A 26,062-nucleotide genomic window follows, 5' to 3' on the forward strand; every position below is an offset into this window, starting at 1 on the left:
TGTTTTGTTTGTTTTGTTGTTTTTCATTTTCTTCTGTAGACAAACCAGAGCACTTTCTAATATATTTCAGTTTCTAACATTATCAACGACGCAAGGATGACCTTCTTTGTCTTTCTTCCTTGGATTTCAGGTAAGGAAATTATGTATAAAAAAAACTTAGACAAGCTGTCATAAATTTGACGAGGTTCTTTGGCTACTGCATTAGCACTGTACTGGTGTTGAAAGATTTGTTATGTGAATTAGATCGTTTTAAGATAGGTTTATAGAGGTATGTTTGGGCTCAAATGTGAAAAAGATTCGTAAATGAAGTTTAATTTTGTGGCTATGCTGAACAGATGGAGAACAGATCGAAACAGAGCAATACAGCCCAAGGGAAAATGTTACTGACAAGTTATTGGTCTCTTCATGTCGGCTCTCTGTGCGCTTTACATAGCTCTAAAACTGTCACAAAGAAATGTAATTTCGCAACTCAGTAAGGAACTGAAAAATGAGCTAAAGGTTTCCAAAAAGCAGGAAATGTTTCGTTTGAGTCAATCATCCATATAAAGTCAACACTGAGATCAAATGAGCAAGGGATGGGAAGTTGGAAACCAAAATATAAACTTTCTGTTTATTCAGCGAATTCTCTAAGCTTCCGTCCTGCCTGATGACAAAAATAATTCTAAGGGGGATTAAAATCGTTATGTTTGTAAGAGAAAACACAAAATTGAGAAATCACTACAAGGAATTCAAATGATTCAGATGATTTATACTCCCAGACATGGCCAGTTGATTACTGTCGCTAATTAACTTAGCCCTCCCCTGAGCGGTCGTTTGGGATATGAAGTGGTGTCCAGTTTCGAAGGCCGGACCTGAGTAAACTGAACGAAACGATGTTGAGTTGTTGCTTGTGGTATGAGCTTTCTTAATTTTTGTATGTGAACTTATGGATAACCCGAATTTCAGTGCAAGCTATCACCGCACGAGATACGACAGCCAAGAGAAACTAGTCACAAAAATGAACGACGAAGAGGAGGAAGAGGATTTTGACGAAGAAGACGACGAGGAATTAGATGAAGATCTGAAAGAACAAGAATATGACTTCGTACAGGTCTCAGTTTCTCCCAAGCATATTCACTTCGTTACGGACGCGGCTCTTAGTTCTTGGAGCGATCCTGAAACAGTCTTGGAAAAGAGCACTCGCTTGGGGTAGGTGACTTAGATTTATTCAACATAACATTAGACATTCATTCCGGTTGGATCTGCTTCAACAGACGCATGCTCAACATCAGCATCAAAGTGTGAGAAGTTGTACACACTAGACGTGAAGTTAACATGAACTGAACAAAATGCGCGCTTTAATACAATGAAGATTTTACGGTGCTTTTATTGTGTGCAGTGTAAATTTGATACTGTTCAATTCCTTTTGAGTTCTAAAGTTACTTTATATACTGTTTTCCGTGTCAGTATAAATGGAAAATTCAAGTTACGTATACGTATTAGCATATAGTGACCTTGAATTGGGCTCAAGGGTTCAGAAGTTAAAAGACTTAAGTCTCAGGAGATAACAAGCCATGTGCAAGGGGATACAAGCTTGATACCGCCGTTTGTTGCTTAGTTTGCAAAATATTCGGTTGTCAATATTACTCAGCGTTACGACTTTGTTCAATGTCTTAGTAAGTCTGAACGTCCGGGTTGAATACTTTGCTTTCAGAAGTGTCTGTTGAGTGCGATTTTATAACGCGTTCTGTCCGTGAAGCAAGTCTTGTTGTCAGTATGTGTAGCTAGAATTTCAAACAGGAAGTGGCAAGTCCTAGAGTGCTAGAGTGGAACTACAGAGTTGTCACGTCAGTGCACATGTTAGCAGGACAAGTCTTGACTACAGAATCATTGCCAGACAATCTTTTGATCGCACGTTTTGGCCGTGTTTCTGTTTGCTAATTACATGTGACTCCTGATTACATGTGCAATAAGGTTTCGCACCCAAGCAAGTGGGCACAGTAAAACAAAATCACACACAACACGTTTATTTCTCATTCTTTAATCCATTGGCCTCAGAGCCAACTCGAAAAAGGGGGATGCGAACTCAAAATAGAAAGCTTAAATTGAGTTCAGGGAAACAAACTTGGTAGGGGGGGTAGTGGGGAGAGAAAGCAAGGGTGGTGCAGCAATGGGACCATGGGACCACTTGTTTCCCACCAAGGTTCCCTTAGTTTAAATGCTAGAACCAGGCAATATGTGGTCAAGTTTGCTGTTGGTTCTCGCTCTAGGCCCAAGAGTTTTTCTCCAAGTTCTTGAGTTTTCCTCTCGACATCCACGAAATGTTTGATGTGGAAACAGTGATCAAAAGGCCATTTTGCGAACTATTGTAAAAATCCTTTTTATTTATTTATTTATTTATTTATTTATTTTTCCTATCAATCCTTATATTTATTTATTTATTTTAAAATTTTCATTTATTATATGGCAAGGTAGCATGGAGGTAAATCCAAGTGTTCTGATTGGTACTTTCTTGGTTGGGATTTTGTCTTATGGACTGTTTCAATGGAGATGGTCTTAAGCCATGTATTTTTTTTTATTTTGTACTATTGTGTGGTTTTTGCATTCGTCTACTACAAACGTTTGAACATAACTCTCTAAGAACTGCAACATTAATTTTTTTTATGCACATTAGTCACTTGCACTTAATTCTAAATTTGACACAATCTACCCATGTGTCGGTGAAGTCAACATTTGGAGGATATGAGCTGGTGGTCATCTTTCAGAATTTAAGATTCAAGTTGCTCTGTGCTATTAAAGCCCCCAGCATTTCCATCCCTGCTCAGTCATAGTCTAGAAATGAAAGTTATTTTGAATATATGTTAGGCAGCATATATGCAGTCAAATAATTTCAAGTTTGTACTTTACTTCTAACCTCACAGAAAATTTAGAGAGTCCCTCAGAAGAATTGTGGAGCATTTCTTTGTCAGGTTGGTAAAAAATTATAATTTAAAGGTTATTTATACATGATAAGTGTTTTTACAAGTTCACTTCAGATTTTTTTAATCACTACAAATGAATTAGAACTTGTCACTGTTATCTTGTAGCAGATTATTGAGGAAATGGAAATTTCCAGTAACAGAATTTGAGTCGCTTGTTGTTGTTGCGTGTAAGGGATGAATTTATTTCTATGACTTAACAATTATTTAAAATTTACTTTATTACAGAGTATTTAGCCTGCTGTTGGTGCTGGCAGATATTGTTATCGTAATTGTTGACTTGGCCACTGCAGGACGTATAGAACAGGTAAATAATGGCCTTCCTTCAGTAGTATTAATATTTGACCATACTGAAACCAGTTTATATTCAATTTGCTGTTAGTAAATTATTGACTGGGTAATACATGTAGATGGGATATTGCAGTGCATGCCCTGATTGGCAAAAGAAGTGCGGTTATTGTAAGTTGATTCGTAAACTTTCAGATCAAAAACCATGGACAGTGTTTCTAGATTTTGCTGGCAAGTGTTAGATATTTAAAAAATAAAGTTGTCTTATCTGAGTAGGAATCATTAGTAAATATATGTGGTGCCCTGCATGATAAAGTTACTTCACTCAAACCTCTTCGTTATTGACACTAAAGGGGCAGACTTATGGAGGCAGAAATTATATGAATTCTGGTTTTGGTGAGACTAAGTTAGCAGTCCTAATTTTGAGGTGTCTGTATGGAGACATTCCACTTTATTACTTAGCTATCTTTTTGTTTCACTTTTTTCTTGCAGAGCCTGGAAATAATTTCTATTTTAATAGTAACCTACTTCTTGATTGAGGTGCTGTTTAGGATCTTTGCATTGGGGTGAGTACATGTACTGTATGTCTTTTTGCATTTAGCCTGTGAACAGGCTGCTGGTGTGTCATGATTAGATTTTAAAAAAAAAACTGAATAAGAAAACTGACATTTTTTTTTCATCCTATACCCCTCAAGGGAGCCTGTCCATAGGCTTTTCTATACTGTACAAGTTTTAAGTAATTGCATAGAAATAAAACAATTATAAATAGTTTGTGGTGTTTGATTTGTTCTGCTTAGACTTCTGATATGTTACTTTTTTATTTTTTGTTAAGTTTTATCTTCTTTTTTTAAAATATACAAGTTTGGTTGATTTGTTTTTATTTTTTTGTCTTTGCAGAAAATCTTTCTTTCACAGATGGCTTGAAATCCTAGACTTGGTGGTGGTGGTTATATCATTTGTTCTCACTCTTGTTTTTTCTCTTTTGACCTTAGAGGAACACGGTTATGCAAAGTAAGTATCCAATTTTCTCAAATTGCAACGGTGTTAACTGAAAGAAATGTTGAGTTCTGCTATTTTAGATTGCTGTTGATTATAATTATGATTTACTATATAATATTACTTGTAGTGCATTATTTATTTATAAGTAACCTAGCATCATAAGTGGGTCAAGTTTGTTGGTGGTTCTCATCCTTGCTCTGAGAGGTTTTCTCTGTGTTCTCCGGTTTTCCTCCCTGCACAAAACCCACCAATTTGATCTGGAAACAGTGGAGAAGTATAGTTAATCTGTGGATGTGCCACTGTTAGTTCCTGAAAACCTGAAAAACTTTGTCTTTGTCTTTAGATCATTCTGTTATAATAATTCAATGTTATATGATGTTTCTTATAATTCACTGTCTTGTAATTTTCTAATGTGTTTTTAGACTTATTATCACAGCTCGTCTGGTACGAGTACTTCTGTTCATAAGAATCGTCACTGGAAAAGATCAAGTAGAAAGGGCAACAAGGAGAATGGTGAGTGGGCACAAATTTACAAAGCTGGATAAAAAAAGAATTGCAAAGGAATCAAAGAGAGTTATATGCGGGGGTTTCATTAGAGGCCAGGCACTGAGCAAATTGACCGGCTGTAAGGATGATTTGGCCACCCGGTTTGACCATCTGGAGGAAAGTTTTTCTTATAAAGAAGTTCGGTTCATAATGTTTTGCCTGCCTGTGAAAACCAGTTGCCCTCTTGCTGAAAATGTCAATGAAACCTCTGTATATGCATGTCACCTACTTGTCAAATAAACATTAAAAATACTCTGCCTGCAGGAGACATATTTTTCTCCTACACAATAGAAATATCTTCATGCAACTGAATAATAAGACTCACTAATGACTCTGCTTGAAATGTCTTCTTGTAGATATCACAGAACAAGAGGAGATATCAAAAGGATGGCTTTGATTTAGACTTGACTTATGTTACAGGTAAGAATATCATCAACATCTGTTTTATTATACACACATGCATTCATGTACAATTTCTCACACACCGTGGGGAGCCATGCCAAGCCGAACCACGCAGCCTGACCAGTTTATTGACCTAACAACATAACTGTCTTACAGCGGCATAAAAAAGTGGTTAGAGAACAAATTCGCTGCAACTTAATAGACTATAAAAATTCTTCACGGGTGGGTGGGTGGGGCACGTCAGGCAATAGTGGATGGCAAACCAAAAACTGAACCTTGTACAAGCCATGTGTGGGAAATGCTTATATTTAGTAAATTACGTTTGGTTTGTTCACTTTGAGATGTCTTGCAACTGTAAATTAAAGGCTTTTAATTAGTCAAGAATAATTTTATCATTACTAGTTTATAAGATTAGAAATGTCTCTACTGTTCACTGTATCATAAATGATAATTTAAAATTGTATATGACTGTTTAAATTATTAATTTCATTTTTACAGAGAAGGTTATAGCCATGTCATTTCCATCATCTGGAAAACACAAGTTGTATCGTAATCCAATTTCAGTAAGTTGACAATAATTATTTTATGTTGCTATTTCTTCTTGAAGGCATACAGTATGGTAGCAGCACAGGTTAGCTCAAAATTATATATTAATAGGCCATGGAAATGAATTGATGGTTAGGAAACAATAACAGCAGCTACACTTGCTACAAGTAGCTGGGTCAATACAGTATTCAAATCAGGTGTTGACACAAACTGACTGTTGAAAAGAGTGAATTGTTAATTCCGTGTGCTTATTTACAGGAAGTTGTGCGGTTCTTGGATACAAAACATCAAGACCATTATAAAGTTTACAATTTATGTAGTAAGTACATTTGTAATAATAATAATAATAATAATAATAATTTATGACAATAATAATAATAGTAATAATAATGGCAAAAATTTATATTGCACTGTTTCTATGACAGCACCTTACAGCACCTTTGAATGTACAGTGGCACTAGCAAATGAAGAAATGGCAATCATAGTCAATATAAAAAAAAATGATATAAATATTTATCATTTATTTCATAGTAATGTTTTTGTAGAAAAGAACTTTCAATGATTTGTTAAAGGGCTGTCATTTACATTTCCTTTACCTCAATTATTTTTTCTTGCATTACAATTACAGAGACTTGTACCTCATTTAAGAAAACACACCATAACAAGCTACAAATAGTAATTATATCTAATTATTGTTATTAAATTTATTCCCTCACAGGTGAGAGAAGCTATGATCCATCTATGTTCCACAACAGAGTAGAGAGGGTACTGATTGATGACCATAATGTTCCTAGACTAAGGTTAGAAGTTTTGGTGGTATTAGTTTAAAATCTTGCACTAAATACATGTAGTAGTCTAAGTACACCTTGTTGTTTGATGCTTATTATTATTTTGAAAGGGTTATTAGTCGGACAAAACTAATACAGTGTAATTCTTATAAATCAACATAAAACCATGGTAAATAAAATAATATAGAAGCTTAACATACAGAAAGACCTTTAATTTGAAGGGTTTTTGTGTCTAAAATTTGGGCAGAGGCTTATTTAAAATAGAATTGCATTTAGTTGACTGACATGTGTACTATACTTTTGTCTTTTTTTCAGTCAGTTGTTATATTTTACACACAATGTGAGGGAATGGCTTGACAGAGATCCAAAGAATGTTATTGCGGTACATTGTAAAGGAGGAAAAGGTAGCAAGAAATAAAAGAAACTGGATTTTCCTTTGCTTTTGTATGAATGGAGGGACTGTTTCATAAATCACCATTCTCGAGGAAATACCCGGGGCAGGTGGGGGGGTAGAGGGTAATGAAAACAAGGAATCTGAAGTTTTGTCCAACCTGCTTATTATTATCAATAAAATGTGTACTCTTTAGATATCTCTGACTTTGCTGTTAACTAAAAAAACCCGTGAACACTTTGATTTGATTCTGATGGATGAATTGGGTACTGAGGAGTGACCAAACACAGTAAAGTTCAGGACATGGGAACAAACCTCAAAACCACTACTACTTACTGTTGCTGTTTGTGGTTTAGCTTTCTCATGCCTAATTGGCTTTTTCCTTGCTACACAATATTTCTGGTGTTCATGGTTTTCTGAGTTTCACAGTAAATATGTGCATTGGGTAACAGTTAGTTGTTAGGTTATCAACAAATGTGATCACTTGTTAAGTATTGTTCAACATTCAATCTATGCATATTTACCAGCTATAATCATGGTATTTTTTTCCAGGCAGAACAGGGACTGCAGTGTGTGCTTGGCTTATTGCTAGTGGGCAGTTTGAGGAAGCTAAGGTAGTTCTCTATAATGAGACCTGTATTTTATTTATTATTAGTTATTTATCTAATATGTAATTTATTTTTGATTTTACAATAATTATTGTTCATCATTTCAAGTTGTGAGAGAATCAAACTACACTAACACAGAAAAATTTATTATGATTAGTGACTAGAACAAAGGATACGTTAATAAAGTTATTATTATGAATATATTATTGTCATGTTTAGACCTTAGTCATCACTCTCTTCATTTGTTTTAAGGTGAGGGTTAAAATCTAGTCACAATGATTGCACCTAGATTTATTTTAGACTAGATATCAAATTATTTGACATCTTTTTTTATCCCTCCTGTTTAGCATAGCCTGGAGTATTTTGGACACAGAAGAACAGATTATTCAGTAGGAAATACATTTCAAGGTGTTGAGACACCCAGCCAGGTTTGTACAGAAACGGTATTAATATAAGGTAAAAAAAAAAAAATGTACAACTGTGAGCTAGTAACTATCCCAAATAGCTAACGTCAATTTATCTTTTTTTTCTTTACAGAGTCGTTTTGTAGGTTACCTGGAACAAGTATTCACAAAATTGAATGGGCGACTTCCAGCTGCTGTCTCTTATCGCATTAAAAACATCAAGATCGATGGAATATCTGGTATGTTAATACATCCATTTGTCTATCATAGAGCTTAATTTTAATGGCTAATTAACAAACTCTTACTGTTGTGTATCTCTTTGTGTCAGGTGTTGGTTTTGGAAATGGAAGTGATCTTTCGTTTGAGATCATCATCAATGGCAGCACTGTTTTTAAACTGGATCTCTCAAACTGTCGCCAAGGACAGGTGTGTGAACTAAATGAAGTCAGGACCTTGTCTAACCACCCCCTCTCTCTTCGCAAAATATCTAGACAGTCACTTTACTGGAAGATAGAGTGACACAGTGATCTGTAGCACCTTGGACATTCAGGTTCAACCTCTAATGCATTCTTTTCCTTCCCTACCTCCAAACTCCTTCCCTCCTCCTTACCTCTGGGGACTCTTAGGAATTAAGTTGTAAGTAATGTTATTTGCATTACTACCAGTAGTCAGAGGTCATAGTTTTAAATAATGTGTAGTTTTTATGTAATTGCAGCTTTTACACTGTAATTGTTTCTGTGAGGTGTTTACTGTTTAATAAATGCAACCCCTAATGTTTAAGTATTTTGTTTTTGATAGCTACAGCATCTAAAAGATCTCGACAAATTAGTTATCATTCTCTATGAGGCAGAGTCACCAACCCTTACGGGAGACGTGAAAATGAAGTTTTACTCATCACATCAGGTAAACTTTCATTAAATGCCAAATTATAGCATTTGCCCTTTAGAGTAGTTTTCAGTTGAGTGTAGAAAATAATCAGGCAGTTACTTTGGTTTTGGTTTTGGTTTTGGCTTTACTATGGTTTGAGATTGGTTGAGTAGTGTAATTGATAAGTAATATTTATTGGTTTGGTTTTGGTTTTGGTTTTAGGACTCTCAATTGAAAACTGTTCTATCTCATTAAAAATGACAGTTTTAACCTCCAATCATTTGAATTTATTCTCAGTATTTTTATTCTTACTCATTGTCATTGACATCATTGTCATTTGATAATGTGTTTTAATCACAGGATTGAGAACTTTTCTGCTCATACCAAACCATGATCTTGCATGAGTGCATTAGTTTTAAAACTTTGCATTTTCCTCTTCCAGAATGTTCCTAATGTATACGACAATTGTGCTTTCTTTTTTTGGTTTCACACAAGTTTCATTGAGAATTCCAGGTAAGGCTGTTTCAGTTTTAATCAAAAATCCAAAAGTTATCTGTGGCATTTTGGGGATGACGGGGTGCATGAACGATGTGGAAATCCTGCACTATAAAAAATATTAAAAAGTAATCTACTCATTAGGAACTTTCCTTTCCAAATCTGGTTTCATGAATTACAAATAACTTGTCACAAAAGGAGCACAGAATGCTATGACCAGAAACCTATCAAACTCATTGCTTTTCTTGAAACTTTGTACAATGGCAGCATAAGCCATGATAAGCCATAGTAGGTCTGAGTAAAACTACAAGGAAAGTGTGATTTCTTGAAACAAAAATTGTTTTGAGGGCTAAATTACCGTGAAACAAATATAAAGGAACATTACTTATATTGGTACATTAAAATGTTAAATATTGGGAGGTTTGAGAAATCAGGATTCCACAATTGTTCTTTCTCAGAATACTGCATTTTTGTTCATTGCAGGTTGTTTCTTCGCCGGGGAGAGCTGGACAATCCTCACAAACCCAAAACATGGAAAACATACAAAGAGAACTTTGCTGTTGATATAACATTTACAAAACTTTAATTATTTTCCAGATAATTAGTGTAACCTGAGCCTTGTGGCATATTTTTTCTTCATTATTAAATCTTTTTACTGTAAATTTTAAGATAAATCATGAAAGTAAAATTTTGGGAAATGCATTTTTCACGAATAGCTACATGTATTTCTTAGAATTTAATAGGATCTAGCAAAATCTAGCTAAAATGAATGTTCACTCGTTACAACAAAATAAAAAAAACAAATTTTCCAGCTTAGTAATAATTCATGGAATAATGCTCTATGATACTGTATAGTTCATGTCACTTCAGTAATGTTGAAAAGTTCCATGAATTCTACTGATTACTTGTTAAGAAAACCTAGCAAAATGCCAAATGTAATCTCTGAAGGGTTAGCATCCCATCCAGGGGACACGGGGATTAACAATACCTCTAGTTCTTTCATGCTACAGAAATCAGAGTTAAGTACTGGCATTGAATGATAACCCTCAAATCCAGATTTCGCCAGTCACAAAACTGCTCTTATGTCCTTTAATTCTCTCTGTTGTGCCTGTAAAAGACAACAAATGCATAGTAACCATTCAATGATATATTTTGCAGCTATTTTGATATAGGAAAATATTTTGTAAATGGTTAGTCTCCATTTTGATTCATGTTTTTAAGTGTTACTGGCCCACAGAATATGTATACTAATTAACGAATTATAATATTTAATAGCTGGAATCAAGGTAAACATTTTATATTTGAAAAATGATATTCTTCTAGCAACTCTTAAAATATCCTATGTTCAAAAATGCAAAGCAATCCTGTCAATTTTTTCAAGTACATCGGGTCATTTTTGGGATCAGATGAGATGTAATAATATGGGACAATGCCATGTACATCATCAGTATTAGGTAATTAATGCAAATAGGTCTTTTTCATACAAGTTCACAGTATAAGTAGTAATCACTTACAAAAGATTATTTTTAATATCTTGAAATTAGCATCTTTAAATCAACTGACATTTTTATTCAGTTGTAATGATATAGACATTTACATGTATGCTTAAACTGACATCCTTTATATCAAGAAATAGCTGTAATTGGTTAAATAATAAAGTTGACTTTTTTTGTCATACAAAAAGCTTCATAGCAATGATGACTTCATTAAAAATAAACATGTTCTTACCTGCCATTGAGGATTAACAGCTGTCATAATGGTCTGGGGGGGGGGGGCGGGGGAGTACTCCTTTATATGGGCTATATAGGCATGTGCGGCCCCAAAGGCTATGTTTTTTTTTTAAGTTCACGCGACAGGCTGCCAGTAGATCTGACATTTTGTCTTTATTTGGTCGAGGAAATCTGATTTTCATCAGGGAGAAGTTAGAAAATTTTGAAAAGGGGATGTCTGTGGCACCCATGATTGGCCATGTTCAGAATATCTACCACCAATGGTTGTCATTCTTTCCACTACTCTGCACAAACTGCATTATTTATATGTAAAACCAGCTAACATGACAATAAATGGCTAATAATGCACATTTCAATACTTTTATTCTTTTATTGCAGCCAAAGGTACTTAAGCCGCCTTCAGCATAACAACCATTTAGCACACATTTGGAATACATTTTGTGTGCAAAATAAAAAACTTTATAAGGGTTGCACACCCACCCAGTTCATGACTTCAGTCTGGAAAAACCCCGAGCTGAGGTTACACCATTCTAAAATTTTATACCTAGTATGCAACTCTTATTAGGTGCGCAAGAAATATAATTATTTTCTCACTGAAATAGAAAAGTAAGCTTTCAAATCCAAAGTTTTGGCATTTGGACCTAGCTATAGTCTTGAGGTATAAGTGTTTCCATTATTTTACATTACTAAAATCAATTATTTGAATGAATTGGATCCAAACATCTCACATTTGAGATGCAAACATTTCATCAAGAAGACAAGTGTTGAAGGTTTTTACATTGTACCTGACCTGTGTATGCTCTAATAGACTGATGTTGATACTCTTTCTTGAAAAAAATTTGGGTGCTATTTGTTTCAAATAAAAACACTAATAAATGAGTACTGGCCTCAGCTCAGCTGAGTTGTTATCTTTGCTTAAAAGAAGCAGTTTTTTTCTAATAAAAAGTCTTTTCACATCATCATACATTACAATTACTTAGCATAACGCAATCAACAGTTACTGTTTACTACGTATTGTTGGAAAAAAGTACACTAACAAAATACCCAACACTTTTTACAATGCCTCATAACATCTCCCATATATTTCGAATGACTCACACCATTATGGTAATGAAATCTTTGGCCAATTTTACACAGTTTAAAAGTTGTCAAAATCTAATAGTCTGACATTATGGTCTACAGTAATAACAAGATACCATATTCCAGATTAATCCAAAATCAATGTTTGCAATAATGACAAACATAAATTATTATCACAATATAAATTATACATGACCATATTAAATAAACATAATTATTATTAATTTATGAACATGCACTTGCTGGTTTATCTCTGACCTGGTCAGGACTTGTACCAACAATGATGAATACATTCTATTTTACCTTACTATCCTCTGAAATTATGTCAGTAACATGTTAGGAAACAAAATTGACTAAAACATAATACACGCAAATTCTACCAACCAGTACTTGTTGCATACATATAAAGTCCTGTATGGAGAGTTTCTATGTTGACATTGGAACATATAGGATTGTTGCCCAGTTCTCAAATATGTGCTGTAAACTTACATCGAAACAGTCCAGGGATGTTTATGAACTCTCACATGCTACAGTGAACATAAATGAACATTTCTCTGTACCAATGACACAGCTAGGAATGCTTAGCTCTCATTTCAACGAACATTTTCTTCTTGTAACACTCTTCGTGAAATTGTTTGTTTCCATCATCGATCCACTTGCCAGAGAGACCATTTTCAGGATCCACACAGATCACATCAAAGCAAGCACTACAGCGTGGTCCTGCATACTGGATGTAACATTCTTCATGATACTTGCAGCCATTGTAAATACCCCATTTGCCAGACAAGCCTTTCTCAGGGTAAGCAATCAGTGAAAAGCAACAATGTTCACATTTTGGCCCCTTACTTTTCACGTAGCATTCTGAATGGTATGCCTAACACAAATCAAAAAAATGTTATTTCGAAACATGAAAATTAAAAGAAAGTAACTTTTATTTACCCTTGGCATTGTTTATAGCACTAAGGCTGGTGGGGCCGAGCAAACAACTGAAACAAATAATTCAAATTAAACATAGCATTGATAAGAATCCCAACTGGTCAGAGGCAAGCCAGTTGGCTATTGTTTACAAGTAGTGTCACCGAGGATTTGAACCCAGGGCTACCACGAGACAAATCCAGTTAGTGGTCAGAGCTGAACTCAAACCCGGGACCACTGACCACTCAGCCATGCTGCCTCCTATAAATATTGAGTAAGTCTCTGAGGAAGTCACATTGGAGGTCCAAAACAATGACAGTTTTTTTCTTTTTTTCTCTTTTGGAAGTTAAATTACATTTTTATGCAGATAGCTCCAAGTTGCACTTTCGTGGACCTTTAGTGTGACTGCCAAGAAAACTAAGCAGAGGAGGCCTGCAAAGTCAACTCTATTCAAAATATTGCAGACTATGCCACAAACATTAGCCCAAGCCAGTTGATTTCCACATGGCCTCTGCTGGAAATGTTCCACTAGCTAACTTGAGGCTGAAACGTGTTCTGATAATGAAATTGTGGACAACAATAACTAGATAAGAAGACAATTACTTTTATCATTAGCCTTAGAGCACTGATCCACAAGTGCTTAAGTAATTAAGCTACTATCTTCCAAGAATTCTTTCTCCATTCATCATGAGTTCCTTCAATATCAGGCGTTTGATTCGCGCCAGAACACAAACAGAAGTAAGTTATTCGTATATATACTGTGCAAATATTTCCACCCACAACAAAAGTTAGGATTCACAAATTTTGCACAGATCACCACTGCACAACAGCGAATATGGAGGATGGTAGCATCAGATCATTCCTTCATAATCAGGGCATTGATGCATAAGAGTTTGATTAGAGTTCTCACAAGGGTTACAATATAAATGCCACTTTCCAGAAGTGTCTTGAACAACAGTAGTTGTAGCTTTAAATCGTTAAGTATGGCAGAAACGGCGAGACTAACAAGTTACATTTATCAATCATTACAACGCCGAATAGCGAATAGAAAAGAAATGAAGGAAAACACACCGCACTTTGTTACAGTACCGTATTTAAGCTTAACTGTACTTGTTTACAGCTGATAACATTTGGCTTTATGTTCGTACACTTAAGCTTCTGGAACAATCCGCAGTCCATTCCGTGTTCTACTTGAAGCGAAACATGACGCCTAACTTACCTTCAGTCCATGCCAAATCATTTCACCGCTAAATCCTTCACTTTTATCAGGACGAATGGGATCAAAACATGTACAACATCTTTCGTCGGCATGATCAGGAAAAACGGCTTTTAATTCACCCAAAAGAGAATCTTTTTCTTGACTAACGTATGGTGGTGGTAGTGGTGCTGGTAAAGCCGTAGCTCCTTCGACCGCTTCCGAATAAGGTGGCGGAGAGTCTGTGTAGGGCAACGAAGAAGACGTGGACGGAACTTTCCCGTCAGCTCCTTTGGAAGCCATGTTTGAGCTCTGTCCTTGAAGCTTTTGTTTTGCTAACGTGAAATCGCCATTGCATTCCCGCAGAACTTTCTCGGCTACATCTTTAGGAGCTCCTGTTTCACTTGCCAACTTTAGAAGTGCACTTTCAAACTCTTTGTTGCCAGGTTTTAAGAATTTTCTCCACATTTTTCGTTCTGTGAAAGCGGTGACTGCAATGAAAGCAGCTGCCTTGGGAGTGAGGTCTGGGTACGAGACGACCAATGTGTATATGACGTCATTCTCAAATCTTGAAACCTTCTAAAGGCAAAACCAGCTTCAGCAGACCTGAATCAGCAAAAATCCCGAGATATAAAAAGTAAAAAACGGCAAACTAGTCCTCTCGGTGGTCTAGTTATTGGCAAACATATATGAGTTAGTAGCCAACTAAAAGGCCGCTGTTTTGTTTACTGACAGGAAAATTTTTCCGTTCACACCAAGCTCATCAGAATTCATCAGGAACCATCATAGCCGCAAAGTATTAACGAGCAATCAAGCAAGCATTTTAAAGCAATCCAGTTCTCGTTGCTAGCAACTTTTCTTATATTGCTTTATTTGACTTTCACGCGGCCATTTTTCCTCGCGGTTTAATTACGGTCTCACTCGATGGACTAAGCGAAAGAGGGAGTCTGTTACTTCATACACTCACCTTCTTTGCAGTACAGCAGTAGCACATAAAACCGTAAATTTGCATCAGAGTCTGTTCTTTTTCCCAACATGTCTCGACCTCTCTGCAAATTTCCTTGTAAAAGTTGTCAATGGCCTGCAGCCCAGCACGCACTTGAAGTCTTCAATCCTCTTTACACTATTTATATAGGGTTGTGGGTCCGGGGCCAAATCTTGACTTTCATTGGGGGTGGGTAGAGGCTAGGGGGAGTTTGCCCGAGACAGACTCCAACGAACAACCAGCAACTACCAGTGGCGATATCCAGACCTTGAGCTAAGCTAAGGGGGGCGGGGGAGCGGTTGTTTTTTTTGCTTGCCTTTCCGGCTTTTCTTCCTTCTGTAATTTCTTTCTTTTTCACTCAAATAGCGGGGGGGGGGGGGGGGGGGGAGGGAGGAACGGGCCCGTCCCCTAGATCCGCCACTGATTACAGTGCTCGAGAAGCGACCTTATTCGAGCTCAGAATTCAGTCGATGACGGTCAGTGGTCAGTGATGCAATGCATCTCTGGAGGACAGATATTTCTAAGAACAGGTCCGCCCACGTACAGGTCCGTTACGTGCCCGTGGTTCTCAATTGATAAAAATAGCAGCAAAGCAGGAGCAAAAATATCTCATTGACCGCGTCATGCATCTAGTTCTTCATAGAATCAGATAAAAAAAACAGGAAATGCCTGAGGAGTTCTTCCTCCCACTGTCAAGCCATTAGGAAGATGTTTCATTCAGAAAGTGCTTTGATGTCATCTTGAACGGCTTGAGAAATCAATTAATTCTTTTAAAAACGTTTTCACATAGTACGAGGGATTTGTTTGTCGTCAAACTTCTCAGTAGTTACTGGATATTTAGATTCAGTTCTAAATTGAGGCATATGTACACAAATAGCAAAGTCAGTGTCTTATTAAAATGCCTGAATAACTTCTGCTCTATTCTGCTTTGGGGCATTTTCTGATGACGAACCGTAATCATGGCGTCACAACTATAACCACCCCAACCTACGCAGCTAGACGTTTGTTAAGTGCATTGTTTCTACCAAAAACGATTGTCTACAGAAATGTGAAACTTGTTTTCTATATTGACTTCTGGTGTTAATGAAATCAAGATTTCAAAAGAAAAATGCCTCTTTCTTCTTTTTCAGCATACATATATCGATATTAACATAAAACATTGTCGTCGTAACTGCCTTTTTAAGAAAATTTTATCACATGTCTACAGGAATGAACGAGGAAATTTATTATATTGGTCACATGGAAGCTATTATGCCTTTGTTGTCTTTGAAAGATAATGCAATTATTTTCATACCAATTATTTGAGTATCGCGGTCAGTATAGTTCAGTATATTGCATCTAAGTGAAAGCAGACTCCTTGAAAACAGCTCCTCGCCTAATCTTGAGTAGAATTTACTTTCAGTAGCCCTAAGTCTCGAAAAGTGAGATTCCTGTCTCCAAAAAAAGCTGATCTGAGGAGATAAACCATTTGTGGTTGTTTTTTTGCGTGACAAAATATTAGATGTAACAAAGCCATCTTTAACTGCTGTCATGTACCATGTTTTAATTGGCTGTCCAAGAAAATGCGCGAGTTTTCATTGGACGGATCATTGCACAACCTTCTTTGTCTTCGGTAAAAGAACAAGTCGAGTAATTGATCGGTAGATTTGTAATCTTCTGTCCGGCAGTCATGAGTTTGATTTCGTCGTTAGGTTTTATTGGCGGGGGCAAGGCCGCACAAGTTCTTGCTAAAGGATTTTTATCCGCCGGGATAATCAAAGCAAACGAAATTTTTGCCAGCGCTCCGTCAGAAAGAGACTTGAACCAGTTTCGTTCAATGGGCTGTAACGTGACTAACGACAACAAAATTATCATGAAAGAAAGTAACTTCGTTTTCCTCGCGATAAAAGCCAAAGTTTTCCCTGAAGTTTTAAAGGAAATTTCTCCTGTGGTAACAAGAAATCATATGGTAGCATCAATAGCGGCTGGAGTGACTTTGGATTATCTTCAAAATTACTTGCCCGGCCGAAGTCGCGTGGTTCGTATGATGCTTAACACTCCAGTGCAATTTCGCGAGGGAGTCACGGCTGTAACATTCGGAAAATTTGCTCGGGATGATGATTACACGTTTGTTCATCAGCTGATGTCCTCTGTGGGATATTGCTTTGATGTGGAGGAAGAACTAATGGATGTGATGACTGCGTTAACTGGTGGTGGACCTGCTTACCTGTACCTCGCGATCGAAGCTCTCGCGGATGGCGCTGTGAGAGCTGGATTGAATCGCCAAGAGGCCATGAAATTAGCGGCGAAAACGTGTGCTGGAGCGGCTAAAATGGTGTTAGAAAGTGGACAACATCCTGGGGAACTTAAAGATGCCGTCTGTTCCGCCGGGGGGTCAACAATCGCAGGGATAAATGCCCTTGAGGAGTGTGGTTTTCGAGGAGCTCTGATGAAGGCTGTTAACGCCGCCACAGAACGAGCGAAAGAGCTTGGCAAAAACGGGACACGGTGAACAACGACAAAATAGAGAATACAGAGGAACCCTTATTTTAGTTTCAGTGTAGTCTTAGAAAGAGATTAATTGTAATCAAACTTATATTGATCTCAAATATTATATTTTTTTGTTTAGATTCCTCGACTCCTAACATGCCACGTGGCTTCCGTTTGAAACCAAGGTTACGTCAGACTTTGGCGCCAATTTTAGTACAATGCGATAAATATTTACCATATTGACCTTCAGGTGTCTAATCACCCAGAACAATAGCTTTATTTATTTTAGAGAAGAAGGCATGTCATGTCTCATCCACGCCCAGATCAAATGTGTAACTCAAAAATCCAACAGTTATGAACACCAACAACTGTAAACAGTAAAGTGGGATGTCAAGTCACAAATCTTGAAGTTGGTAACATTAACATGGGATTTTGAGTCACCAAGTCTATAAAGTTCGTCATATGTTAATAATGTATGCCAGGTTAAAAATGTTTTTTTTGACTGTAATATTGGATGCCGAGGTTCCAACTGAAAATCATAATATTTATGCCTTCAAGTTATGATTCTTATCTTCTACATGTAACTCATTACTATGAAAAAAAATTTAACACGACAACATATCCAGCATTTGAATAACAAAAATATCAGCTCATTTTACCATCAGGGTAGGTAATTTGCCGGTTTTTTTTTTTTTTCCAGAAATAAATGTCAGAGTTGCATTGCTAGTCATCTAGATCAACCCTTTGGATTAACTAGCACAAGAATAGTTCTATTATTTTATTTATTTTAATGGGGTAGTACTTGTTATCAATATTATGCCTTGTAGCCCCAATCATGTCAAAGTCTGTTGGAATATCATAGAGAAGTTATTTTTTTGTTGTTGTGTTTTCAAACGTTGGTCTCCTGCATCCAGTTGCTGAATGGTAGACAAAAATATTTAAGCTAACTCTTTGTCTTAGACAAGTTTTAACATCAAAGAAATACAGTGGAACCTCTATTAAGCAGCCACCCCTTATTTAGCAGCCACCCCTTATTAAGCAGTCCAGAAATTATTGTCAGTAAAATACTAAATAAAATCCCTACCTCTATTAAGCGGCCGCGGCCACCTTTTGGACATCATGATGGGGGTTTTCCATTGTCTTTACCTTTATTAAACAGCCACTCAAAATTTAAATAGACACATAAATTAACTTTGTTTTGGAAGAGGCAATGGCAGATAAGAGTCCAAAATAGAAGGTGACAAGTGATAAAAACATTCAAACACACGTTTATCATGACTGACTTGAAGTGACTCCATGTTCACTAAGAAATTAACCCAATGGTGAAAATACTAAAATGTAAACAAACCCCTATCAAACAGTCAAGCCCTAATTAAGCAGTCACCTCCCATTTCCACTAGGGTGGCTGCTTAATAGGAGTTCTACTGTACTCACATTCTCATATAAGCACGTTAATGCCGTGCAAGTGCGTCCAATATATTAGATGAATTTTATAACAGGAACCAGTATAGTCAGTGTACAAAATGGAGGACCTTACTGATTATACTCAGTGCTTGTCACATTGAAAATAAGTTAAATTTCAATTTATTGTTTATTGTGGGAGGCATTGTGGCCTAAAGCTTAGTGTCCTGGCCTTTGGGTTCAAGCCCTGGCTACGTCACTGTGTTGTGTTCTAGGGTAACACTTCCTCTCACTGCTCTTTGCTCTCCACCTAGTTGCATAAATGGCAGAGCTTAAACCAGACAAAAAAAAAATTCCAAGGCAATATCAGAAAAATAACTTCTCTTATACACTGTTTTGTATTTATTCATTTTCTTAAATGCATATCCTTTACAGGAATCTGAAATAAATAAATTCACAATTTTTTCTGAGGCAAGAACCTAAGTTTGTCTGGTACCAGCTGGTATACAGTACAGTCGAAATGAGATGGACTAACTTCCAATCCAGGGAGATTAGAAATAACTCCTTGTCATTTCAATCACTGGTTAGTTATTTTTTTCTACTGGCCTTGATTCCTTTCTCTTGCTCTTGTTGGGGGGAAATGTGCAGTTTGCTTCATTATACATGTAATGATATAATATGAGAACAAACTAAATCCCAATCACTCTCGACATTTAGTATTTAACAGGTTAACTACATTAGTGACACTTTTACAGTTAATCACTCCAAAACTTGTGACTTCATCTCATCTAATTGATATACTGAACTAGGAAAACATTTCTGGGCAGGGATCATAATACACAAATTAAAATTTGCTGAAATACATTTTCAAAACGGTCACTGTGAATTTCAACATTCCACACTTAGGCTAAACTTTCATGAAAATCTCATGTATAAGTACTGCTTTTTTCTGCTAATATTCTACACTACCCAATGATCAGTAACTCCAAACTAGACCAAGTAATTGACACTTACATTAACTATTCACTTGCGATAAACATAATCTTGATATTATATTTTACCAGATTTCTTTTTTGCACAGTTTGAAAACCCAAATACACAGTAATAAACTAAGCTTGCAGTGCATTAATTCAAAAAAATATAAGCCACAATATTGTGCTTGTGATAATTTCGCAGGCCAGGACAATTTCTTCCAAAATATTATTTTGTTTAAAAATGCATTGAAGCTGTAAATCATTTATTTCTTATTACAATTCTTGCATGTTCCCATGATATAATTTTTTTTTTTTTTCGTTAAGTTTGCCTCGAGCAAAATGTTAAATATCTTGTCTTAAAAAGAGAGATATAGGGAAAGGGACAAACATTGACGCAAATAAACAATATAAAATAATGTACAAAGACTACGAGTTGACTGTGGATGTACTTCACAAGTCTGCTTTGGTTTGAATTTGTTAACTTTGATGACTTTATTAGTTTTTGCACATTGGTGCTCTTTCAAATCAGACTAAACCTGTTCTCTCCGCCATTAAGGAGAAAATTAATTAAAAATAATTGACTGGATTACATTGTGCTTTCAAGTGCTTGGCACTTCAATAATACTAAGCTAAAATCTAAATATAAAACAATAATTGGAAACCACTGTTAAGAAGTGTATGATCTATACATTGTTCAAAAGTTTCTGTGTTCCTTCATAAGCCACAAACAGAGCTCCACATGCAGGAAAGCATCGCACCAGTGTTGGTCCCAGACCCTTGTACAGAGCTCTTGGCCCTGTTGAGAAAAGTCATTGTTACTCACAAGGATATGTAACCTACTCTGCTATAATTCAATTCAGTCTTACTCCCTACAATGGCCTGCACCTCCTCCTCCCCCTCCGAACCCCACCAAATAAAATAAATATATTGGGGTTTTTTCCCTAATGAATACCCATATTCCAAAATCAGGCCCCACTTGTAATGCGCATCAACGCATCATTTCCCATGTGTGTCTACATGTCTTATATGTTTACTTAGCACATTGCATTCTGTATGGACTGAGGATGTATTTGTTAAGGATTGAGAATGACTTATTCTCAGAGTTCACCTCTACCCATCTAAGATGGAAGAAAAACTACTTTCTGCCAAGTTCAGACATAAAAAATGTATTTGTTTAGTTTCTACAAAGTGCCCAAAAGTTAATCATCTCTTATCTTTTGAACATAAAAACAACAAATATGTGATCTGGGGGCAAACACTTTGTCCAGTACAATTGAATGATATTATGTAATTTACTAAAGGCATGTTTGTGCTAATGACTTGCAGCCACTAAGATAAATGGGACATCAGGTAAACAGTGTGATTCAAATCCACAAACCTTCATTGCGAAGAATCTTAATGCCAGTTTCAAAGAATCCTGGTACTTTATCAGAGCCCTGAGTTAATATCTGTCAAAAGAGAAGCATTTGGTAAAACTATGATGCTTAGAGCATCTTAAGTTACGAATCTGATTTCATATGAGCAAAAACGAGTGACCATGGAAACTACCATCAGATTGATGAAGGGATACATCGAAAAAGACTTTAAGTGGCATCTGATAGACTGCAAGATTCTCCTAGCATACTGCTTTTCTCTTCCTTGTACAAAAAAGGAGAATTTGAAATGAGATCAAGAGTCTTTTAGAGTTTTTTCCACGCATCCCTTCAAATGAGGAGCATTAGACTGGAGGATAAGATAACAGATGAAATAATAATGAAGTACATGTATAGTGGTACCTGAATACGAGACTTAATAACATCAGCAGGAAATATCGCAAGCCAGAGAGAGACACCTGCCATACCACCGGAAAAAATAAGTCCTACAGCACCTGCCAAGGCAATGTGTAATGAAATATTTATGATTTAATGTAGGCCTTGCTATATATATGACGTGAAAAAAAAACTTACAGGGTACATTACTTGCAAAAAATTTAGGACATTAAAATTTCGGACATTTAATTTTTGGACACTTTCTATCTCATTTCGGAAACATTTTGGACACAAATTTCAGACACTGCGATGAAACATAGCTGACATGAATTTACGCCTAGAAAACTCAAATTTATTAGACTGACATAGCATCTATGAAAATTATAGTTTTACATAACTGCACCCTCAAGGTTTAACATATACACCGACAAGAAAATAGCACAAATTCTATCAAGCTGTTATGTTTCTCAAGCATTGTCTCAACAAGAGTTTACTTCATAAAGGAAACTTAGAGCTTTGGCACTACTTAAAAATTTAATACTGTACTATAATAATAATATTATATGTTTCGGATGCTTAAAATTTCAGACGCTTAAAAATTTCAGACAGTTTTATTTTCAGACACTGTCTTGTCCAAAATTAAAATCATTCGAAATTTTTTGCAAGTAATAAATATTGTTGTTGGCTCTGGTTGAATGACTGTTAAAATTATAAAATACAATAGAAAATACCCATCGATCTTGCACACCTTACGTCAACTTTTATTCACCTGAAAGCTGGATAACTGTTGAAAATTAAATAGAAATATTCTCACCAATGTCATCAACAGTTTTTCCTTTTGGTGTAAGGAAGTAACGGCTCAGCTCATAGCCTCCAAAGAAGAAAAAGTACCCTGGCACCTCACGGACCAATGTTGGAATCATTCCACGAAAAAGACCCAAAAAGCCATCTTCACGGATAATTTGCATTGTCACTTGCATTACACCGCTGAAGAGGAAAATGATTCAAACAGTGAAGATCGTATGATATTTATGTGTGCATAAATAGACGTACCATTCAAAGGTTACCTTACTACTTTGGGACTTTATTATTTCCATATATCAATCACCCAGTAAATATTTTCACAAACCAGATAACATTTCTTTAATTTAAGTTTACTGTATGCAGTGTTCATATTATCGGCTTTCCCCTTGAGTTGATCCCAGCCCATGGTGAAATATTGAGGAGTGTGGGGGCATTATGCCCAGGGGAAGAGGGGGCACTGTGCAAGTTTTATACAGGGAGGCTCTGCCCCACACCCCTTTCAGGCAAAGCCGCCCTGTATAGGCCATTAGAGGGAGTATCGCCTCCCCACCTCCTCTCCCAGGGGGGAGGGGCATTATGTGGAATCTTTTAATCAGAGTCAGGAAATTCAAGACTTTGTTAGAAGTTTCAAAGAGGAGAAATAGGGGATTAAGGGGAAATTTACATGTCAGTGAAAAATGAAACCAAGGGGCATGTATAGGGGGTATATAAAACCCGCCAAAGTCCCCTGTTTAACTACTTAACTTGTATACAATCCCCTTGGTTGGTCTAGGGGGAGGCCACTCTAGTGGGAACCCATGAAGTGGGCATTATGGCAATGCCTAGAACTAAATTCAATATAGCAGTAAATAACGAGTCAGTACCTCTTGACTCCAGTCTTCCCTGCCATAATATTCATTTGGTGTTGAGCTTGAAGCCTGCATTTAACTAATTCCGTCGGACATAAGGCAAACGAAGAGAAAACTGCCGCTCCACTCCCAGCAAATGCTCGGTTTAATACACTCAACTCCTTTTCATCTTGCTTTCCCACAATTTTCTTCACAACTGTTAAACACTGACCATAGAACAAGAAGAGAATAGAGTTTTCCGCAATATTTGCGGCTAATGAGGGAATTGTGCCAGCATACAACCCCTTGAATCCCTCTTGTTTCATCGTTTTCACGCCGCAATCTAATGCACTTTTAAAAAGCGAAGGGAAAGTCTGCATCTTGACCTTAATAGTGTCAAAAGGTTGGCCAGCTAATACACATGCAGTGCCTCCAATGGCTCCGGCCGTGAAGTCTTTGACCATCCGTTTCATAATGCTAAGATCCACACTCATTGTAGATGATGAAGAGTCTACCATTTTCCTTGTACAAAAATAAACTTAACACCTTATGGATTGCGATCGTAGGAAATTAAGCCACTAAGCACTAAACTCAAGTACACTGTACGTAAACAACTGAATATATGAAAGATCAAGTACAATTGTAATCGATTGTCTGGATCTGTCGTCAAATACCCCGTCTGGATGATAATTCTTTGATAATTGTTACGATTTCGTAATCGTTGAAAGGGTCAAACTCACTGGTCTGGCAAGAATGAAATCTTTCAGAGTTTGTGATGAAGCTCGTCACAAATTATTGAAGGCTTCTCGTCACCACAAAAAGTACGAAAACAACTCGGCCTCGGAGATGTCATTGACTTCTTGCTCCATATAATTCTTGAATGGCCTAAATATGCAAAATGTTACGAAATACCATGGCACATTTCACAGAATAAAAGGAAGCACGATTGAAACAAGGAACAAATGATCAACGAAGACCACTAATGGCTTAAGCCGCTGCCTATCAGCAGGCTCATATTCGACAATATTCCCGCCAACGAGCCAGCTACAGTATGCAGGGTCCACACTACGCCCGAGATTTAATTTATTTCTATAGTTTAATAGGCCTACCGTTCACACTATTAAAATCATACACGAAAACGGAACTTTTCGAAAATGCTCTTCAAACTGGAGGAATTTGAAAACGCTGGCTTTTCGTTTTCGTGTGAACGAAAAACGGGGCTTTCCGAAAACGATGGCGTCACGATAATCATGTGATTTTCCTTTCCTCAAACACAAATCCAAAATGAGCGGTGATTGTTGCGTTTTTAAATTCCTCCTGCGTAGTGTCGACGGAAAACATTTGATGCGTTTTCAGAGTGAAACCTCCGTTTTCAAATACTCCGTATAGTGTGGACGGGGCGTTATAAATGAGATTACCAACCGTGTATAGGAGCTTTATTCAACACAAGAGGTCCAGAATGATTTATTATTCACGCTCAGAGCACACGTTGATATACAGTTCATTTGAAGATCAGGAAATAGCCACCTGATTATGTCTCGGGATCATGTACACTGCGGAAACCGTGGCCAAGTAATTTAGACCCAGTTCTTCCATTACTTCTCCTGCTTGTGTGGTACGGTCAGTTGCAGTTCGTGAACAAGTACTCTGGCCTTGTCAAATTCAGTGGCAAACCGTGTCAAAACAATTCTTGTCGTTGTGTTTTTTTGTTATGTTTGTCACCGAAGTGTGACTTTTATTTAGTACTTTTTCAGTTTTGTTGTAGGGTTTTACGGCATAATATATAAACCAATTGCTTGTAGTAAAAAGCTCAGTGCAACGTTTATCAGAACACTCCAGAATACCCAAAATTCTCTAATAACATCCTGTTTACTAACTGAGCGTAAAATCCCTCTGGACAAAAAAAAATCTTGTACGCTAAAGAACTCGGTGATGCGCATCAAACAGCAGGTTTTTCACCGGTTTTGTTTTGTTTTGTTTTGTTTAATTGGACAGACTTAAATCCAGTGGCATTCATGTTGTTTGTCTCTAAACTGTTGAAGTAGATCAGAGTTCCATTAGGAGTGTTAAGATGTATGGTATCGCCCAAAAAACTTGAAAGTTTCTAGAGATTCCGAGAGATTGTACATTATGGACAATGCGGTTATCTTTTGCCCTGTTACATGTCTGCGTTGCCTTGTTATCAAACGCATTCAAGAGAGTCAAATGTTAAAAGATTGTTTTTATTTCGACACAGAAGTTAAACCAGGATGGATTGAGTATAACCCAGAGAGAATCACAGTTTTATCTTGCAACGACAGTTTTTGTCCAATGAGTCAAGTGAACACCATGGTGGATGTGAAAAAGCAAATGGTGTCATTGAGGATTGAAGCCGATTTAAGCGTGTTAAGCAACATTTTGGAAAAACCCGTATTGATGTGTGTAACGAGGCGACATCACTGCCCCAATGCTAAAACACTGCTTTTAAAGTCCGAGAAAAACTTGTTATCGTTGAACCCAATGCAAAGAGAACTAATTAAGGCTATATATGAACGGGTTTGACATTGACTTTGCTGTGATCTTCCCACCTGGTGTTTAAGGGAGAAGATCAGTGAAAGCTTGAAGATCATTAAGAGAAAGATTGAAACAAGAAAGAAAAACTGC

The 26,062-nt window shown here is 36.7% G+C and overlaps 4 protein-coding genes across 5 annotated transcripts; 2 read left to right on the plus strand and 2 right to left on the minus strand.

Moving 5' to 3' along the window:
• Positions 1-8: 8 nt before the first annotated feature.
• LOC110056727 (phosphatidylinositol 3,4,5-trisphosphate 3-phosphatase TPTE2-like) lies at positions 9-11,025 on the plus strand. Of its 2 annotated transcripts, XM_089273795.1 has the most exons (19): positions 9-130; positions 946-1,188; positions 2,901-2,948; positions 3,186-3,264; positions 3,738-3,811; positions 4,143-4,256; positions 4,667-4,757; positions 5,147-5,210; positions 5,691-5,755; positions 5,997-6,057; positions 6,457-6,538; positions 6,842-6,930; positions 7,470-7,531; positions 7,873-7,953; positions 8,063-8,168; positions 8,258-8,355; positions 8,728-8,832; positions 9,239-9,309; positions 9,775-11,025. In XM_089273795.1, the coding sequence occupies exons 2-19, from the start codon at positions 998-1,000 to the stop codon at positions 9,875-9,877; spliced, it is 1,584 nt and encodes a 527-aa protein (XP_089129921.1). In that variant the 5' UTR covers positions 9-130; positions 946-997; the 3' UTR covers positions 9,878-11,025. The 2 variants fall into 2 exon arrangements, with proteins under 2 accessions (XP_089129921.1, XP_089129920.1); XM_089273794.1 differs by lacking the exon at positions 9-130 and having other exon boundaries at positions 680-1,188.
• Positions 11,026-11,365: 340 nt separating this feature from the next.
• Positions 11,366-14,817, minus strand: LOC110056726 (uncharacterized). Its single transcript, XM_020763239.2, has 2 exons — positions 14,236-14,817; positions 11,366-12,975 (listed from the first exon to the last, which is right to left on the minus strand). The coding sequence occupies exons 1-2, from the start codon at positions 14,677-14,679 to the stop codon at positions 12,673-12,675; spliced, it is 747 nt and encodes a 248-aa protein (XP_020618898.1). The 5' UTR covers positions 14,680-14,817; the 3' UTR covers positions 11,366-12,672.
• A 1,975-nt stretch (positions 14,818-16,792) lies between these two features.
• LOC110056729 (pyrroline-5-carboxylate reductase 1, mitochondrial-like) lies at positions 16,793-19,544 on the plus strand. Its single transcript, XM_020763244.2, has one exon. It carries the CDS (start codon positions 16,866-16,868, stop codon positions 17,685-17,687), a length of 822 nt encoding a protein of 273 aa, XP_020618903.1. The 5' UTR covers positions 16,793-16,865; the 3' UTR covers positions 17,688-19,544.
• A 958-nt stretch (positions 19,545-20,502) lies between these two features.
• Positions 20,503-24,406, minus strand: LOC110056631 (mitochondrial ornithine transporter 1-like). The gene is made up of 5 exons (XM_089273796.1): positions 23,456-24,406; positions 22,603-22,775; positions 21,816-21,907; positions 21,419-21,488; positions 20,503-20,836 (listed from the first exon to the last, which is right to left on the minus strand). Exons 1-5 carry the CDS (start codon positions 23,935-23,937, stop codon positions 20,724-20,726), a joined length of 930 nt encoding a protein of 309 aa, XP_089129922.1. The 5' UTR covers positions 23,938-24,406; the 3' UTR covers positions 20,503-20,723.
• Between the last annotated feature and the right edge of the window lie 1,656 nt (positions 24,407-26,062).

This window comes from Orbicella faveolata, unplaced genomic scaffold (assembly GCF_042242905.1).
Source record: "Orbicella faveolata isolate gen_17 unplaced genomic scaffold, um_ofav_v1 contig_35, whole genome shotgun sequence".
NCBI lineage: Eukaryota > Metazoa > Cnidaria > Anthozoa > Scleractinia > Merulinidae > Orbicella > Orbicella faveolata.

What these genes read in the sequence shown, in the direction of transcription:
- LOC110056729 (XM_020763244.2), top strand. Translation starts at nt 16,866, where the DNA reads ATGAGTTTGATTTCGTCGTTAGGTTTTATTGGCGGGGGCAAGGCCGCA.
- LOC110056631 (XM_089273796.1), bottom strand. Translation starts at nt 23,937, where the DNA reads ATGGTAGACTCTTCATCATCTACAATGAGTGTGGATCTTAGCATTATG. An exon ending in AAAAACTGTTGATGACATTG is followed by an intron (nt 21,908 to 22,602) that starts GTGAGAATATTT and finishes TTGCCTTGGCAG; the next exon opens with GTGCTGTAGGACTTATTTTT. An exon ending in TTATTAAGTCTCGTATTCAG is followed by an intron (nt 21,489 to 21,815) that starts GTACCACTATAC and finishes CTCTTTTGACAG; the next exon opens with ATATTAACTCAGGGCTCTGA.
- LOC110056727 (XM_089273794.1), top strand. Translation starts at nt 926, where the DNA reads ATGGATAACCCGAATTTCAGTGCAAGCTATCACCGCACGAGATACGAC. An exon ending in GAGGAACACGGTTATGCAAA is followed by an intron (nt 4,257 to 4,666) that starts GTAAGTATCCAA and finishes ATGTGTTTTTAG; the next exon opens with ACTTATTATCACAGCTCGTC. An exon ending in GTGTTGAGACACCCAGCCAG is followed by an intron (nt 7,954 to 8,062) that starts GTTTGTACAGAA and finishes TTTTCTTTACAG; the next exon opens with AGTCGTTTTGTAGGTTACCT.
- LOC110056726 (XM_020763239.2), bottom strand. Translation starts at nt 14,679, where the DNA reads ATGTGGAGAAAATTCTTAAAACCTGGCAACAAAGAGTTTGAAAGTGCA. An exon ending in TGATTTGGCATGGACTGAAG is followed by an intron (nt 12,976 to 14,235) that starts GTAAGTTAGGCG and finishes GATTTGTGTTAG; the next exon opens with GCATACCATTCAGAATGCTA.